The 18,199-nt window shown below is 35.2% G+C and overlaps 1 protein-coding gene across 1 annotated transcript in view; it reads right to left on the minus strand.

Annotated features, from left to right (window-relative positions):
* TMEM131 (transmembrane protein 131) overlaps positions 1–18,199 on the minus strand; it is a 91,042-nt gene that overhangs the window by 18,593 nt on the left and 54,250 nt on the right. Inside the window, exons 12-28 of the mRNA XM_014251342.2 lie at positions 15,973–16,081; positions 14,039–14,147; positions 13,156–13,309; positions 12,884–13,054; positions 12,499–12,609; positions 12,279–12,413; positions 11,771–11,875; positions 10,355–10,441; positions 7,288–7,440; positions 7,059–7,134; positions 6,834–6,951; positions 5,188–5,326; positions 4,987–5,096; positions 4,535–4,601; positions 3,452–3,603; positions 2,019–2,161; positions 779–965 (exon numbers count right to left, since the gene is read on the minus strand). Coding sequence (XP_014106817.2) covers positions 779–965; positions 2,019–2,161; positions 3,452–3,603; positions 4,535–4,601; positions 4,987–5,096; positions 5,188–5,326; positions 6,834–6,951; positions 7,059–7,134; positions 7,288–7,440; positions 10,355–10,441; positions 11,771–11,875; positions 12,279–12,413; positions 12,499–12,609; positions 12,884–13,054; positions 13,156–13,309; positions 14,039–14,147; positions 15,973–16,081 — 2,126 coding nt within the window. The remainder of the gene's footprint in view (positions 1–778; positions 966–2,018; positions 2,162–3,451; positions 3,604–4,534; positions 4,602–4,986; positions 5,097–5,187; positions 5,327–6,833; positions 6,952–7,058; positions 7,135–7,287; positions 7,441–10,354; positions 10,442–11,770; positions 11,876–12,278; positions 12,414–12,498; positions 12,610–12,883; positions 13,055–13,155; positions 13,310–14,038; positions 14,148–15,972; positions 16,082–18,199) is intronic.

Here is an 18,199-nt window from a genome sequence, read left to right on the forward strand (position 1 = left end):
CACCTGTTAATGAAAGCTATGAATGCAGCAAAAATGCAGCAGCAGGTCTAAGTAAGTAATGGAACCAACACTTCACCTTTGAGTCACAAAACTGACTGTTCAAAAACATCACCTCTATGTCACAGTCTCATCTCAAACTAACTGTTCAGAAATACTATTTCACTGCAGCAATATTTCCTACATCCACCTGCAGAACAGAAGCAACTTCTGAACTTTTTAGATACCAGTTTCTGAATAGTTAACTTTACAACAAAGCACTGTTAGAAGATCAGTGTTTGGTGCAGAGATTTTTTACAATAAAAAATTGTAAAAATGATAGAACTACACAATCACTGTCATTAAGGCAACAGACAAAATATTCAAGACTAAAATACTGTGCATTACAATAAAAATCCTTGGACCAAAGGCTCTCTTCTTCATACTGCAATGCACCAAAAGCATATGTAGGTCTAGGTCCCATGTGCATTCACAAGTTAAATGAGGGAAATTTATATAACCCCATATAGTAAGATTATTCCAACACAGCAAGTTATACTTGCTAGATAGTAATAGAAGTAATAGTACAGTCAGTCACAAAAACACGGTATAATGAAAAATCAAATAGAATTTGCAAGAAGAGAGAAAAATGTCATTTTGTTGACAATTGCATAATAATGTAAAAAACCCCTATATACACAAAACTTCAGTAAAACCCCTTAGAATTTAACCACGAGATGTCTGAAACAAAATTGAAATTCCAAATATAATCCTCCATTTAGATGTAAGAAAAAACACTTACAATATGACAATGTCTTTAGAGGCATTGGCACTTAGTGCAAATTCCTGACAGTTAACTACTTTAAATCCATATCCTTCACATGTGTAGCCACTGATTTCCATCGTTTTCACATTAATTTGCAGCTGCCCTGTATTTTCCACTTTGAACATTCTCCTCAGTGTGAAATTCGGTTCTTTGTATTTCATTTCTAGAAACAAACAGCAGCGGTTAGTGTTACGCTAAGCAGATATCCTTCACTAAATTAATATTTTGCAGCAGAAGAGAGTTGTGTCAGTATTACAGCATGAGGGAGACTAGCAAGGTCCACTGAAATTAACTTGTAGGCAGATTCCAATCACTGTCAAGATAGGGCACCTGTACACTTCCAGAACTCCCTAACCTCTGACAGCACTGCTGCCCCACAAAATCACCTAAGCTGCAAAGTGCTTTAATGTACTGCCTAATGTTGTGGTATTTTGTGAACAGTCCCACGAAGAGAAGAATTAAAACAGGGTTTTTTTGTTTCTTTTTTGTGGTGTGTCTTAAAAACAAAAATACATGGCTTAACTACATATATCTTATTAGCAAAATATCCCTAACCACAGGGGGTAAAAGGCAATGACTAAGCTTTACTTCAAGTTTTCTTACTCACCCCTCACAAAAAGCAGAATAATTAACATGGCACTTAGAAATGTCTGGAAAAATGTGAACTAGCAAAGCAGATTTTAATACCAGATATAACTAAAACTCTTTTACCAATTTCCTAGGTAATATAGGTACTCTTAGCTCTCATCTCAGAAGCAAGCCTGAGGCCATAGAGCAGAAAACCTCTCTGATCTCAGAGCAGAATCTGGCTGAGATTTCATTTTCATCAAGGAACATGCCCAATGTTTTTTCCCCATTGGCTATGAGCTTAAAGATTATGAAAGTGTGAAGAAAAGAAGTACACAGGAAGTTACACCCATGATCCAATTTATATTAAATTTAGGAACTAGAGACTTTGATAGTAAATATGCCAAGATCTTTACCTCCTCTGTCTTGAATTTAAGTGGACAAAGACCTGTTTTATTTCCTAGTTCTCACATTAAAACAAAAAACATAGTATATTTTGTATTCTGCCTAAATAAAGTACCAATTTTAATGTATTTAAAGGAGTTAAATTTCTGGGTCACTAGAAGAGGGGAAAAGTATTTCCACACATTTCAAGTTTTACACATAAAGTATGATTTCTGTTCAGCATATTAGCTCAAGAAGTACTCACTTTCTGAACAGTCTTTTAATAATGCTTCTGTGATTTTAAAGCGTAAAGAACTTCCTGGACCAGGAGGTTTGCCTGCAACCTTCAAGCTCTCAGTTGTTCCTTGTCCTTCTACCATTATGGCATCTACTACAGTCAAATTATTTCTGTGGGAAAAAAAAAAGTGAGGGGAAACATTCATAAAAGCTTCTCTATAGACTATGAGCTCATATCCCAAATCTGGAGAATAAATATATGTTCTGTTCCACAGCTAATTCCCCACATTACAGAATTAAACAGCAGGGGTCTCAAACATGGTGTTTACAAGACAAAACTCTAAGAAATCACAGCATAACATACACATTCAAACCCCAGTGAAACACTAGTTAAAAGCTGTAACTCTTACTAAGGCATCACACCTGATACAAAAGCAAACTCAATGCTCTTCACTGGAAAGACTGAACTTGCATTGTAGCTTGATCTTGCAAAGGGCATCTCTAACCAGAGACTCTTCTTTCAAGACAGTGTAGGATGTATTTCAGAAATCTAGTCTCCACGTATTGGTGGGTGAGAGGCTGGACATGACCCAGCAATGCACACTCACAACCCAGAAAGACAATCATACTCTGGGCTGCATCAAAAGCAGTGTGGCCAGCAGGGTAAGGGAGGGGATTCTGCCCCTCTACTCGGTTCTGGTGAGACTCCACCAGGACTGCTGCATCACCTCTGGGGTCACCAGCTCAGGAAGGACACAGGCCTGTTGGAACAAGTCCAGATGAGAGGTACCAAGGTGATCAGAGGGATGGAGCACCTCTGCTATGATGAGAGGCTGAGAGAATTTGGATTATTCAGCCTGGAGAAGAGAAAGTTTCCTGGTGACCATACAGGAGCTCCAGTACTTAAAGGAAGCCCTTATGAAATATGGGGACAAAGTTTTCAATAGGCCCTGTAGTGACAGGAAAAGGGGTGATGGTTTTAAAACTAAAATGGGGTAGATTCAGAGTAGATACAGGAAGAAAAAAATTTTTACAATGAGGGTACTGAAACACTGGAACAGATTGCCCAGAGAGGTGGCAGATGTCCCATCCCTGGAAACATTCAAGATTAGGTTTGACAGGGCTTTGAGAAACTTGAAGGTGTCCCTGTTCATTGTAGGGGGGTTGGATTAATGACTTTCAAAAGCCCCTTCCAAACCAAGCCCTTCTGTGATTCCGTGGTAACAGTGGCTTATATATTTATGTTGCTGAATATGGACTGAATACAGTTAAAATGCAGTTAGAATACTGTTAAAAGACATGTCAGAATTACATTTACATTAAATCTTTCTGCAGACACATAGGATTCTACAATTATTCTTATAAAAGAAATAGTTTCTTTATAGCTGATCGCAAGTATGATCTTATATATAAATAGAAAAACAGATAAAAACTCACACTTATTTCAGAAATTTCTCTTACCTGATAACAATCAATGATGAAACAGTTTTATTAAGAACTGGAGTGAACTTTACTTTGACTGACTTTCTCTCACCAGGTTTTAATATTAGACTTAAAACGGAATGGCGAGCCAGGCCCTTTTTAAGTCCCACAGTGGTCTGTAGTGGTTGGACCTTAAGAAGGTGGAGAAAACAAAGCAATGCTTTAAAAAACGGGACATTCTTACATTTATTTGATAGAAATGGTATTATTTTAGCTAGAAAATCGGTCTTGTCCTAAAAAAGGATATTACTCAATGACATATTTTGGATTTTTAACCAGAAACTCTGATAGCACAGGGATTTCCCTACTTATTAGTAAACTGCTTGTGTTTCTACTACTGGAGAAGCAGAACAACACAACAAAACAGAACTGAGCACCCATATAGATTCATAAATTTCTAGTGGAAGAAAGAGATTAGAAATTCTTACATATACATTTTGAACACTAAATTAAAATCTAAATCAAGCCATTTTGGAATACTTTTTCTCCTCAGAATTTTTCATGATTAAGCAAACAAAATAGAAGAACTACTCAAAGTAGTTATTTAACTTATTTAGCTAAGTTTGTTATTTGTCTTGAGACACTGAATAAGCACTGAATGGTAATCTAAAAGAAACTGAAAATGGAGGGGAAAAGTCAGATAAAGAAAGAAGTGCTTAAGATGCGGCATGCTCTATATGAAAAAGCACACACTTAAAAGTAGTTCACAATACTCAAATCACTTAAAAGAACCAACAAAGAAATGAAATAATCAATTCTTTGCTAATTTTAGAACTAGTAAGCACTAAACTGAAGAAAATAATCCTGTCACTAAGAAAATGAGAAAATGCAGTTTTCCTGTAACTTTCACAGTTGCATTATAATGTAAGCATATAGAAAAAGTGACACTTTATTTTTTACATTTGAAGAAATATTTCTCTTCCTAATTTCCTGATAGCCAACAGATACTACATTTATATTACATTTTCCACATTAAAACCTGAAGACATGTATGACTGAAGTCTTATTAAAACATTAAAATACCTAAATTTAAAATTACCAGGAATGTATTGAAATACTTACACAATTTCTGAAGACCTGGAACTCTAGAGTCCTCTGATTGAAATTAGTTGGTTTACTCAAATTAAACCTGAAATGAAATTGCAATTTTTATTTTCTCACACATCAGGGAAGATAATGACATACTTGCATTTATGGATTTTAGCACAAATCAAGTATCTATGGTATATGCAGCTGAACACATCACTTGATTTTATTATTTCTTATTTCCACACCCCCCCTCCCCCACTGTATATCAAGTTAAGGAAGAAACGTAAACACATTTTACCTCAGTGAAAAATACCGATGTGTGTTCAATGGCAATAGATTCAATTCTCAACTGGCCTAATGATTCAGATTCTAGAGGTGGCCAATACTAATTACCAACACAACTGCCATATGACACAATCATTCCTTGCACAATGCATTTTTTCTGCCAAGTGAGAACACCCCAAGGATTCCACAACAACACTTACCGTTCTAACAGCTTATCAACAAAAATGGATGGGTTAGAATACAGAGCTACTGGAAGAAACTGAATATACACAGGAGCATCAGCTGGATTTTCTAGAAAAACTTCTTCTTCCTATTGAGAAAGAATTTTTTTATAAATTTACATTACCATTAATGCAATTACAAACACTTTTTAAAATTATACTATCACTAAAATAACTTACTGATGAGCTGTTTGTGTTGGTAAGAGGGAAGTTTAGATGGCGTGGTGAACTAAGGATGGAAGGCCAGGACATTTCCGCTGTAATTTTCAACTGAACATCCTTCTGAAGATCTGTGTCTACTTCAAATACAGCATTCAGTCTGGAGAAACAGATATACAACTCACTTTTACATTTTGCAGAAACAAATTTTGAGAATATAACTGAGATTCAGATCAGTAAGAAAAATAACCCAAAATGTATTTGATGATTTGCAAAGGAACAAACAGTAGAAAGGAAAAAAATTCCAATAAAGCAACCAAAATTCAGAAAATGTATTTTGCCTGCATATAGACAGTAAATCAGTACATCTGCTCTAAATGCAACGGATACACAGACTGTGTGCCTGCACACCTGTCTAATAAACCTAAAGCAAAGCTGAACAAGTCAAACTAGGTGCTATCCACTATTTCCATCAGTCAATGAAGTTCTTTGCTATTAAACAACCTCCATAAGAGACTTGGGTCCTCTTCTCATACAAGCTCTCCAGCATAAACTGAAACTAAAATAAAAGTACTGAGTTCTCCAGTCAGCAGAACAGACAAAACACTAGGCTTCAAACCCAGAGAAATATTTTGGAGAAACTCCAAATGTCCAAGTCACAACCCCTGTGTTTTCAGAAGCTGTCTCTCCTTTCCCTGAATGATCCTTTGAACAGTTGGGTAATCTTAGCTCTCTTTGAAAGTATCCAATACTTTAACATACATTATAATAAATAATATTAAAGCATATTATATTCAAGCTAGAACTACTGCTTATTCAGAACTAATCTTTAGTAGCATTCTCCTTTACTGTTCTCTTACTGTAGGGGATAGAATATTCTTGAAAGTTACTGGTGTGACTAAATAGAGGATCCTATCTAGGTCAAATTTTCTCAGGAGTTAATAATATATCACCATTATAACACAGAAGAGATAAAGGAGGAATGCTTTTGTTATTCTTTTTAGTTGCATACAGACATTTTGTTTCTTCACATACCTTTTTTTGAAAGGGTAATCTGGATGCTATCAACACAAACGATACACACACTTGCTGTTTATGTTAACTAGTGTCTTGGAGATTAAATCAACTTTATGCATGAGAAGGCAGATGTTTAAAAGGTATGCAGCAGTCTATAGAATTTAACTTTTCTAAATATTAAGTGGCAACCATTTAATCTCAAGGTGTAATACAAGAAAATTTTGTAATTCACTGAAATGCAAAAATCCTGGTATAGTAATGACAGAAAACTTTATGCAATCTTAAAAGTGATATTGAGGATACTATCTTAAAACAGTTTAAGCAGGGATACCGAACAACAGGTATAATCTGGTTTTGGAATTTTTTGCAGAGTAGAGACTGCCTTGTTGTTACAATCTTTTCAAGAACTCCAGCAACTCAGTGAATAATAACTTTGAAAGTTTTCTTTATTTTGAGGAAATTATTACTGTTTTTTAACTTTTAAAATGCTCTCTTTAAAGGCTTTGCAGAGAAGGCCAAGCAATACCTTCTTGGCCCCCTCCCAAAGAGCACAGCAATATTAAGAAGCCTTGTATTCTATAAGAGCACACATATCACAGAATTTTTACTGACTTAAGGCCCGAGCAAAAAAACAGGAATAAAATACTTACCTATGGCTTGAGTTCTGTTTTATTTCTGTCCATTCTCTGAATAAGTTCTCATGCAAATCCCAGTCAGAATCCCATGCATCTTCTTGCATTGCTATGCTGTGTTGAACTTTAGATTCCGCTGTAAGAAATAATGTGTTCTTATAAATCTTAAAGTAAAACCATTACTTAAGGAGAAAAGAAAATTTATTTTAAAGGATTTTCATTATAAAGTTGAACTTTACTTACATTTAGATAGAAAAGGCAATCCTACATAACAATGATCTCCACACTGCAAACCAGGATCAAAATAAATATTTGCAATCTGCAAAACATGTAAGAGCTGATCAACTAAACAGCACAGTTAATCTAACGACCAAAGAAAAAAGAAGGAATATTTCTGTTAAACACAGAAACTTAACATATGCTATAGAGAAAAGAGAACTTACAAATGTTTAGAAATAAGACATAAACAAACCTTTGATTTTTTTCCTGGCTCTAAATCTTCTTTATTACCTCTTAGCCTCTTATAATAAAACCTTACATCTTCTGACAGGGACCGTATGTGTTGTATTTTCACTTTCTGAGAAAAGGAGTTCATAATGTTCAGGCTCTGGTGAACTACTTTTCCCTAAAGAAAATAAAAGGAAAAAAGTCTGCAGGATATGCAATTTTTCCTAGCATATGTATCTATTTATGCAGGCTGGCAAAGACCACAGCACTGCTGAAATGTTAAATTGAGATTTTAACTATGCTATCTTAAAGAAATGCCATTTGCAACACTTCAAGATAGTAAGTTTCTGTAAAGTTGTATTTTTCCCTCCATCTGCTTCCAAACACAGTTCATCCTTCTTCGAAAATTAAGAAAACCTGAAGTATCTTGGAAGAGCTAGGACAACAGCTCTCCTTAATCAAATCATGATAAAAAAAAGTATCAGAAGAAGAAAGGCAAGAAAAAAACCTCAGTTAGATGAGCCTCCTATTACTAAAGGGAAACAGTCTTTCTATAAAAGATCACTGCTAGCAATTAGAAATAGTAATTAATTGCTATTAATTAGAAATAATCTGAAAGGAAGAGTAAAGGGAAGCTACAATTACGAAAACTACAGGTGATGGGGGCTTTTAAAACCCTCCTTCCTGCTCCCAAATGCAATTAAGACAGCACACATCAAAACATTTAAGAAGACACATTTAAGAAGACATTTAAGAAGAAAACAGGAAGTTTTTTCCCCACACCTTTAGAGCCTCCCTTCTTTTCTGAGTCAAACATTATTTTACCTTTTAAGCACAGAAAATGCAGTTTAATTGTCAAGATCAAAATCCTTACAACGCTCAAGCTCTACCCCTGCCTCAGTTGTAAATCAGTGATTCTGTGGTCATATTTTACACCTTACCTCAACACCCAGCCCTGATATGTACAGAGGAAACGAATAATAGAAAGAAAAGCAGAAGAAAAGTCCAACTCAGGACTGATGGGGAGACTTCAGATTTATGTAAAAGAAAAAAAAAATCAGTATGAGGAAATATAAATATCCAAGACTATCTTTTAATGTACACATTTTTCTTGTTTCCCTTAAATAAGTAGTTTAGATTTTTAAAAAATTCTCTAAATTTAAGTGGAGACATGGGAGAGGTCTCTTGCAGGTTCAAAATTTGACTGTGGCCTCAGGAAACACTCACATATTTCAAGTCTCAATAGTAGTAATTGCAGAGGGAAAGAAACTAAAAGAATAAATCCTTAATGGTACAGTCCTGTTAAACTGAATTAGGAGCTATGTCTGACTTGCATCTGTGGATTCCAATGAGTAACAAACTATCATTATTATGGGACAAGATACAGGCTGAAAAGATACATTGTGAGGTAAAGATGACACTATGAAGCAGAAGTCAATCAGCTAACATTTGTTTAAATCAAGACACTGACCTTTACAAGGTCTGTATACACTGTCAGTGTATTGCTGACAACCTTCAACAGAATACCAGAAACCACACTTAGGTACAAATACACTAAAATTATAAACAGACAGACAGCTCTGGGAACCAGGCAGCTGCAGGAGAATTACATCCTAAGTATAAACTGAAAAGCATGTGTTACTAAAATAGTAGCACCTAGTTATTCCTGGATGGTGTAGCTGTCAAGTTTCTTTACCAAACACTGAAACAAAAAGAACTGACACTATTTTTGGGTTATTTTCATAAGTAATAGAGGCATTACAGAAGAAATAAATGCAAGAGTAGCCTGAATTCAGTGAGCGTAAGTTTAGTTTGAAATTAATCCAAGAAAAAGTAAAAGAAAGTCTGCTGTTAATGTTCTCAAATATAAAAAGAGCTAAGTGCTAAACTAATGGAAGTAGTAAGCAAAGCTGAGTGCTCTGAAAAGCTGGGGGCTTGAACACAGTAAATAGTCTATAATCTTGTCAAAGGTGGTAATTATATCTGAATCTATATAGTCCCAAACAAAATGCAGAAGGCCAGAGATCCCCTGAATGAATAATTGTTTGAAAACATTACTAGAAAAAGCATGAAGACAATAAAAACCACAGTAATCTAGGGAAGAGAAAAAATAATGACAGCAAGAAAGCTATGCCTGAGAAACACAGGTGCTATAAGAAGTAGTGTCTGCCAAAACAAAATAAAGCAAAAGGAAATAAATAAAACAAAACCCCCTGAATCAAAACCAAAACATCACAAACAAAATACAAACCAAATAGAGCCTCCCCCTGAAAATAAAGCTGACATGACTGTGGCCTTATTACTGTGAAATACTGGGAACTTTTTTAGTCATTTCAGCCAGAACAAACTCAAAGAAGATTAAAAAAATATTACTTCTTCATGGTCCAACAAGGAATAAAATATTTAAAGTGGCACTCAAAAGGGACATTCTTCACAGGCATTCATCATCATCATCATAATAATAATGATTTCTAATAATTCTAGTAGATTCAAATAGAGAATACAGAAACTGCTTTATCTCCAGTGAATGAAAGGGAAGTGGATCTTTAAGCTATTTTAACTTATTAAAAGTTATGAACCAGTTCGTAATGAAGTTCTAGATGTGCCACCAAGTGTAATAAGTATCCATATAATGATGAGGCTATATAGTAAAAAAATAAATACATACAGATCTTAAAGATAAAAAAACCACTGTAGGGCATGACTGTTTGACCTCAAGAGTAGCAAAAGACTAATTTTTGACATAGGAGACCAGAAAGAAGATGGAATATGTTGCAATTGCAGCAAACATTCACTGAAGTCCTGCTGACTGACCCATCTTCCCTCTGATGAGATCTATCCCATTACATGAGTATTCCAAGATCCCATCCAAGTGAGCTGCTGAGGAGATGTAGGAACAACTCACACTTGGAACATGTGGTGCAAAAATCCCAAGCAACCCCCAAAATAATGACAAACTGATCATAATAGTTCAATAGCACAATCTCTCCAGCAGTTTGACATAGAATTCAGGACAGTGGTCTCCCTTGGAAAAGGACATATAAAGAAAAAAACACAGCAAGTAAACATTTAATCCTCCCCAACTCTCTTACCGGAAAAGAGGGTGGAAGAAAAACATGTTTTGGGGAGCAGGTCAATGAGCCTACAGCAATCACAGCCTTCACTGGTATAGTTAAAATCTGAACAACAAAAAAGAAAAAAAAAATTAGAAAAAAAACCCTTACATTTCCAACCTTTAAATGCCTCTTCCACTTCTAAATTCTATATTCTATATTCTATATTCTATATTCTATTCTATAAATAGAATAACAAAACCCTGAAATTCTATAATTAATCCAGTCTAGGATTATATAGACATTTAAAACATGGAGACATGAATTAAGATTTCAAGCCATCATCATATTCTGAACAATCATTCCATACTGTCAGGAACCACTCCTTTACTCAGTCATCTTCATATCTCTTCTACATGGAACAGAAAAATGTGGTATTATATAGGTCTCATTTGAATGAGGCTTACTCTTTTGGAAAACAGAGGGTAACATCTTTAAAGTTAATGAGGGAAGAAGATACACCCAACTTTTTGAAACATCATGTTATTGTAATACCCTGAGACACACATAGAAAAAGTAGCCTGGAAGGGATGGCAATGAGATTCAAGTACCAATACAGGTAGAATAACTTGTGACAAGCAAGAAAATAAAATGCTTCAGAATCTGTAACTGAAAGGTCACATACATGTGTGGATATACTAAAAAAGGCTTAAAATCTCTGATAACTGGCAGAAATTGGGAATTTCCCATTTTCTGTAGCACCATCAGAACCACACAATCAGTGGTATAATTTCCTGACTTCATAAGCACAGGGTCACATTTGTGTTTTTTCCATATATCACACAAAGATATTAAATAGAGATTGCATTATTGATTAGACTGTCTCCTGCAAAAGCAAGGCATACGACATTGAGGCAACCAGTTGTTCCCTCCCATAATAATCAGTGAAAGGATTCTGTTTCATCAACTGCCAGCAAACTGTGGTGAACTGTAGTATGGTTTAGTGGGCATGGTGGCATGCACTCTTTTCCAACCTTTATGATTCTATGACTCTCCAAAACAGCTTTCACATTGCATTTTGACAAAAAAAGGCTGATATTGCAGCTCAGTTTCAGTAGCTGATAATGTACAGAGAAGCACATTATCAGTGCATGATACGCCACAAGATCCACGCATTGATGCTTTGAGGATATGTCATGTCACTGAAAAACCCAAACTGCAAAGCATTAGGTCAGATTTAAATGGATATTTCTGAAAGCTGGACAAAAATCATAATAAAAGCGTAAGTAGCATTCCCATTGAGTGATGCAGGGTTAACTTGCAAAGATAACCTGACCTCTCAAGTTCACCTCCAGCCTTAACTTCTTCCTCATGCTACAGTCTATCCACTAATACAACACTGAAAGACTAAACAGATCTTTTGGGCAATACCCATTTATTATACAATAAATATACCTCATAATCTGTTGTGATTTGTACAGCTCCATCATGAATTCCTTCAAGTTCCTTTGCTATTAGATTAACTCGGAACACCGCATAATAGCCTGATGCGAGGATCACCTGTAAATGGTAGAACAAGTCACCAATGTATTCCATTTCACTAAAACCAGACTCAAAATCTATTTAAAAATCACTGTCAGTGATAAACACATAAGTGACTAACACAAAAATTATCATTTCCTTGTGGTGATAAATTTCCACTCATCCCAGATTAAGGACAAGCCTCATCTGAGGGTACTGAGATTGGTTGGATTTGGAAAGGGTAAACTTCAGAAACAGCAATTTGATTACAATTCTGCTCCTTAAAATAAATTTAGGAAGCCTACATGCTTTATCAAACTCAAGTTCAGACAAAAATTAAGAATTCTTACCTTTCCTCTGCTAAAATGAAACTGAAAGAAGTCACAGAGGTCTTCCCTCCTACATCTAGCTTTAAGCAATGGGGATTCAAAGGTTTACTTACTGAAGACTGATCAGATGCAGAAGCATTTTGTAGTTCGTGGTGGTTTGCAATTATTGTTGTTCTGTTTCCCTTTTCAGTTGTTAGAAGTTCTACAGCCAAACCATCCCCTATAATATGCCAACTTTTTATGGCCAGCTTAAAAGGAACAAAGGTACTGTTTTCAGTAACAATACTGATGTAAATTTTTTAAAAGATAAACTAAAAATAAATGCATCCTCACCTCTATCGGATTGCTGTTGATGACTACAAATAAAATGCTGGTAGCTTCTGTTGCACTCAATATGCCAAAATCTATAAATCGCTCCTCAGTTTTTGGAGACAGTACAAAGTACTAGAAATATTGATAAAAGTATTTTAGCATAAGTGAAATGTAAAGTGTGCTCAAACTCTAAGCTCATTAAAAAATGCATTAATAACTTTAATACAACACTACCATGACAATCTCAAAATTCTACAGTAATAAATTTCCTATGTAAAACTAAAGATTTAAAGGGAACAAAAAAGAATTTTTCAGCAGACACCAAAGTAGAATAAAGAATTAAAGAGTCCTATAAAGTCTGCCTCTAATTAGACAGAAGTTGCCAAAAAAAAAAGAAAATACTTACATCTAGAAATCCTGTGTACGCTCGGACAGGTAGGTGAAATTTAGAAGCATTGGTGATAAGTAGGATATTGTTATCTACGTGAACAGATGATGTGGAAGGCATAAAACGAAGTGTAAAAATGTATCTGGATTCATTGGGTGGAATTAAGACTGGTTTACTGAAGTTCTGGACCTAGACCAGTGAACAATGAAGACCAAGGTTACAACTGAACCAAGTGCATCACATTTAAGCATTTACTAACAGGTAAAAGCATTCAGTGAAACAGGACTTACTTTAAACATTGGCTTTGCTTCTTTTGGTAACACAACGTCATGTATAAGGACTGCAAAACTGAACGTGTTTGTTAGGTAGATCAGCCTTTCCACAGAATCAGCAGCACTGTCACGGATGTGAAAGAGTGTGGCAGCATGATCAAATCCTAAGTAACTATTAAAAGAAAAGAGTGTAAAGAAAATAAAGATTTTCCTCAAACTGCTTTCCTTACACAAAGACTAAAATTAATTACTTCAAACAGCAGAAAAGGTACATACCCCACACCATTGCATGCTGAAACTATATTACCAGCATTACAGGGGCGTTATTAACAAAGTAATTAAAATAAGAAAAACATGTAATTCAGAATAATAGAAGGACTAAAAGAAAATGTTGAAGCATTAAGATAACTTGCAAATTGTGTATTTCTTATTAGCCAAATCATGTCTCTGCAGCACGAAAATTCTCATAGGTAAGGTTTAGTTTGTTTGCCTTTAAAATACTCTGCCAGTTCTGTTGAAAAAATAGCACCTCATTCAAAATGTTTTTAAAGTCAGCTTAGTCATACTTTGTAAATAAGTAACAAAACCCAAGGAAGCACTGAGAGTTCTTCCAAAATTTTGCTTAAAACCAGAAGTATTTTCTCTACTGTTAATTCATACAGCAATAGAACAGTGAATGCAAAAGCAGAAATATTTCCATACTGCATTTTTAAAATGTCACATCTGCAGTTTTCAGCTGCTCTGAAAAACAACTCACTAAGGTAAATTTTAACTGAAGCCTTGAAACCAACTTATGAATGGCTAAAACTACCTCATCCATTTGTTTCCTGAAAAGCAGGAATATTCCCTTCTAATTTAGAACATCTAGTTTGTGAACTATGTTTGGTTACTGGAAGCTTACCCATCCAACACTTCTGCTTGATATGGTATTTCAAGTTTGGAATAGCTCTTCTCTTTTGCTTTAACAGTTATTTTCCCAGAAGACTGTGATGCTCTTTTTGCTTTTGATGCTGTACACACAAGAATATAAGAAGTTTGTTAAAGCTGACAAAAATTGATCCATTAAGTTAGACTAGAATGAGTGGAAGAATAAAATCACAGAGCTAGCCCAAAAATTAATTATCCATTTCCATGGAAGGAAAAAAAGTGGAGCTTAAGGAAATTCCAATAAGCAAACTGACATGGTATAAAGTCTATGAAGCAAGAGATTCCTGTTCTGAATTCTTTCCATTTAGCACCAGTAAGATGACCTGACGGATTTAGTATGCTTTTCTACAATAGGGAAGCCTGACTGTTGCTGTCATAAATAACTTGAACATGTCCAGAGGATAATTTGGATCCCAGAATTAAACTCTTCACTGAGAATATGGAATAAAACTATCCCTTCCCTAACAGAACAGAAGTCTGAGATTTCTGGGCCCCTCACTTGGAACTACCAGTTGAGAAGAACTTTGGGCCAGAAATGAAACAACTTCTTAATAAAGAAATGAAAGACAAGCTAAAGGTTGCAATAAAGAGAAACAGAATGCATGTAAGAACTCAAACTACACAAGGCTAAGAATGATGCTCACAGGTCTAGCTCCAAGATCACAGAACAAGCAATGTTAGCCTGGTAGCAATAGTGCTCAAAAAAAAAAAAAAAAAGGTATTCAAATACCAATTACGAGAAGCCACTGAGCCCCTAAAGCCCCTGCAGGCAATTAGGACAGCTGAAATTGCAAATATTTAGGGCTGGCTGCTTCACTTATAAGAATTCATCAAGTCAATTCCTGAAATACATTAATACATTAAGTAGCTTAAATTTTTTAACTTAAATTTTTCCCAGGAACCACCATTCCTTCTAAGACGTACCATACGTTAGCCAGGAGGTCCTCATAAACAATTCCCACCAGCTTCAAAATCTGAATGTATTATTACCTCAAGTTGACAGAATTCCTCTCTTTCAGAATTTATAAGCTAAAACATATTTCACTTGTTTTAGAAACCATGAGATAATAAATTTCTGAAGTGCTAATCCATAAATGATAATAAAAAAATCAATCCTCTTTATCCACGCAACTTCTAAAATTATGTCTAACTCACCTACTGCAGGTGAAAGATTCGCTTTTTAAGCAATTCAGGCAGAAAGACTTACAGCACCAACTAGTATCATAAAGCAGTAAGTCACCACTGCTCTAACAGTTCATTAAAATCTCTATAAAAACAGAGGTACCTTTCTACAAAATGTCAGCATATTATTTAAAGTCACACTATGAAGGAGAAAAATCATTGAATAACAAGGTTGGAAGGAGACCTCAAGGACCACTCAGTCCAACCTTTCCTGGCAGAAGTACAGTTTAAACAAGATATCTCAGCACCTGGCCAGACGGATCTTAAGTGCCCAGCACTTAATCCACCCCTTCTAGGGGAGACTATTTCAGTGGCTGATTGTTTTCATTGTGAAAAATTTTCTTCTTGTGTCTAACTGAAACTTCCCCAGGAATAACTTGTACATGTTACTTCATTCATTAGGATTTCTCAAAAACAAATGTCTGTTTAAAATGAAAATACATTTAAATTATCAGTGCCTTAACACACGAATACAGCTATGTTTATTAGAAAAATTAAGAATACCCTCTCATCTGTATTTACCAGTCTAAGACACTTGTTGATCATGAACAAAGACAATCCTTTCAGGAATAACTGAAGTTCAGAAGCCTTTTTCCCGGTAGGAAAATCTGATTTTCTTCTCAAAATTATAAACAGTGTTTTATTGAGAGTGAAAATAATCAAGGAAACTTCAGTAAGTTTTCAGAAGCACTTGACAAGTTCTAAGAAGAGAGGAGCAGTACTTACCATCAAAGCTAATGCTTGCAACTTTGGTATATTTACTTTCAGAGGCTTTTAACGTAACGGGCTTGAAATGTACTGTTATAGCTTCATTCTGTGGTGTAGGTCTAACACTCTGCAAACAATCAAAATATGAAGTATCTGTAAATTTATCATTGCTAACAGGCTGTGAAACCTTCATCTGTCTTTCACAGTGATAAAATTGAAACTAGTTTTGGTCAAGCTCTTACAGGTCTGTCTTTCCTATAACAAAGCAGCATTACAAGTGATTTTAGAATTTTTTTTCAGGTCCTACTCAGTCAATAGACAGGAAAGTGAGTTCTCCTTGGGGACATTTAATTAAGTGGCATTATGGCCAGAAAGATATTAATGAAAGAAAACAAACCTTATTTAAATTAAGGTTTAATTTTCATTCTTAATGCTGCAGGGCTACAATAGCTAGGCTATTTGTTTCTGGTACACTCACTAACAAAACTCTTAACTGACTTGTGCAACTACCAGAGAGAATACAGACATCTCCCTTGTCTCTAATCCCATGCTAAGTCTTAGAGAAAAAAGCAACTAACAGCATAGCAAACGTTTTGTAGGCCTGTGATGACGTTCATTCCACTCTAACACTTTACAAGGTCACCCTTGACATCTGTTTTAACTAAAGGGAAAAGGTAAATGGGCATTACTGGAAGAGCCATTGTGTCATTATTGTGCATTTGTGTGTATTAGCCAGAGCTGATTTGTAGAGGTACTCATTGCTATGCAGCAGGATAAGGGATTCCATGTCATCTGAAGACTATAAAGATTGCTAGCAAACCCTTGAACTAGATTCCATGGAGAAACTGCGCATGAAGCATTTAAATGCTCTTATTCTTGTTTTTCTTAAAATTAGGGTGGCTGCCATGATTCTTCTTCCTCAGCTGACTTTTCCTGCTTTAGGAACAGCTCAGCTGCTCACGTACCAGCTGTTAAGCCACACCAAATTACAGGATACTGAATTAAGGAAACTGAAATGAGTGCTGCCTTACCTTCTGCTGGGCTGCAGAGGTTTAGCACCTTCTTAATAAGCAGCTGAGCCTTTCTTGGTTAGGGAGGAGGAAGGCAGACAGCTAGTGGTACAAACCAATTACAGTTCTGCCAAGCCAAGCTGTCCTTGATTGTAAATTAAAGCCATGAAAGTGTGCATAAATAACTAAGTTCTGCAGACCATATGATCCTTACTGGAAACAAGCAGCACAACTACTGCAGCTAATGAAAAATCTCTGTTAACTCAACCAGAAGTTTCGTATTTTAGATTTACAGCATTGACCTTTGTCCACCACAATATCTGCATACATGGGGTGCAGATATTTGGTATTTCTCTTCCTAAGTCAATTAATAGCTATCTCAATTTTCTTCTAATGAGATCCACATTACAAAAGTGAAATCTTGACACATCTTTTTAAAAAAACCCCTCTTAAAGCAGATGAAATCAAAGCTGTGATAAAGTTCACAACTTCTGGATGAAGGAGATGATAAACATATTTAGAAGCTCTTTTCATGCAAAATGCTTTAATTACTGGTTTGAAATAATGCTGATTTCATTTAGTAAATAAAATTGGAAATAGTCATAAGGACAGCCTGTTACCAGAAAAATGGCAGGTTTCAGAGGTATATACCTCTTATACCACATGTGTAACAAACCTACATGTATTTATTCAAAATGTCTATAGCTGTAAATTTAGTTAAGGAAGGAATTTACACTGTTTTGTTGAAATTTTCTGAACGACATAATGCACATTTCCCATTTGTTGCTTGATTACATGCTATAAAGGAATATACAGAATTAAGACAACTAAGGAAAAAAACAAACATCCTTAAGAATCCTTTCAACATCACCTTCCTCAAATTTCAACCTATTTCAAAATAAAGCTCAAGTAAAACCTGTCCTGAAATATGCATTAAAAATTATCAGATATAGACAGGTCCTTAAAATACATACAAAATAAGTTCCGTCAAGAACATAATATGACCAATTTTCTCAGAAAATTTCCTAACAACAACTTTTGTAAGGAAGAATAATTTTAAATGCTTCAGTAACACATGGCTCTCCCACAGAATGACCCACTCAAGATTCCTGACCCTGTTCTGTGAAGACACATTCAATATTTAGCATAACTGCAAAAAATTAAGACTTTAGATGTTCTAAATGACACAAAGATGGGCTAAAGCTTTGTGCTTCTGCAGTTCTTGAGAAAGACTT

Source organism: Pseudopodoces humilis, chromosome 2, assembly GCF_049639895.1.
Source record: "Pseudopodoces humilis isolate 2021_Gansu_Grassland_sample_001 chromosome 2, ASM4963989v1, whole genome shotgun sequence".
NCBI classification, from domain to species: domain Eukaryota; kingdom Metazoa; phylum Chordata; class Aves; order Passeriformes; family Paridae; genus Pseudopodoces; species Pseudopodoces humilis.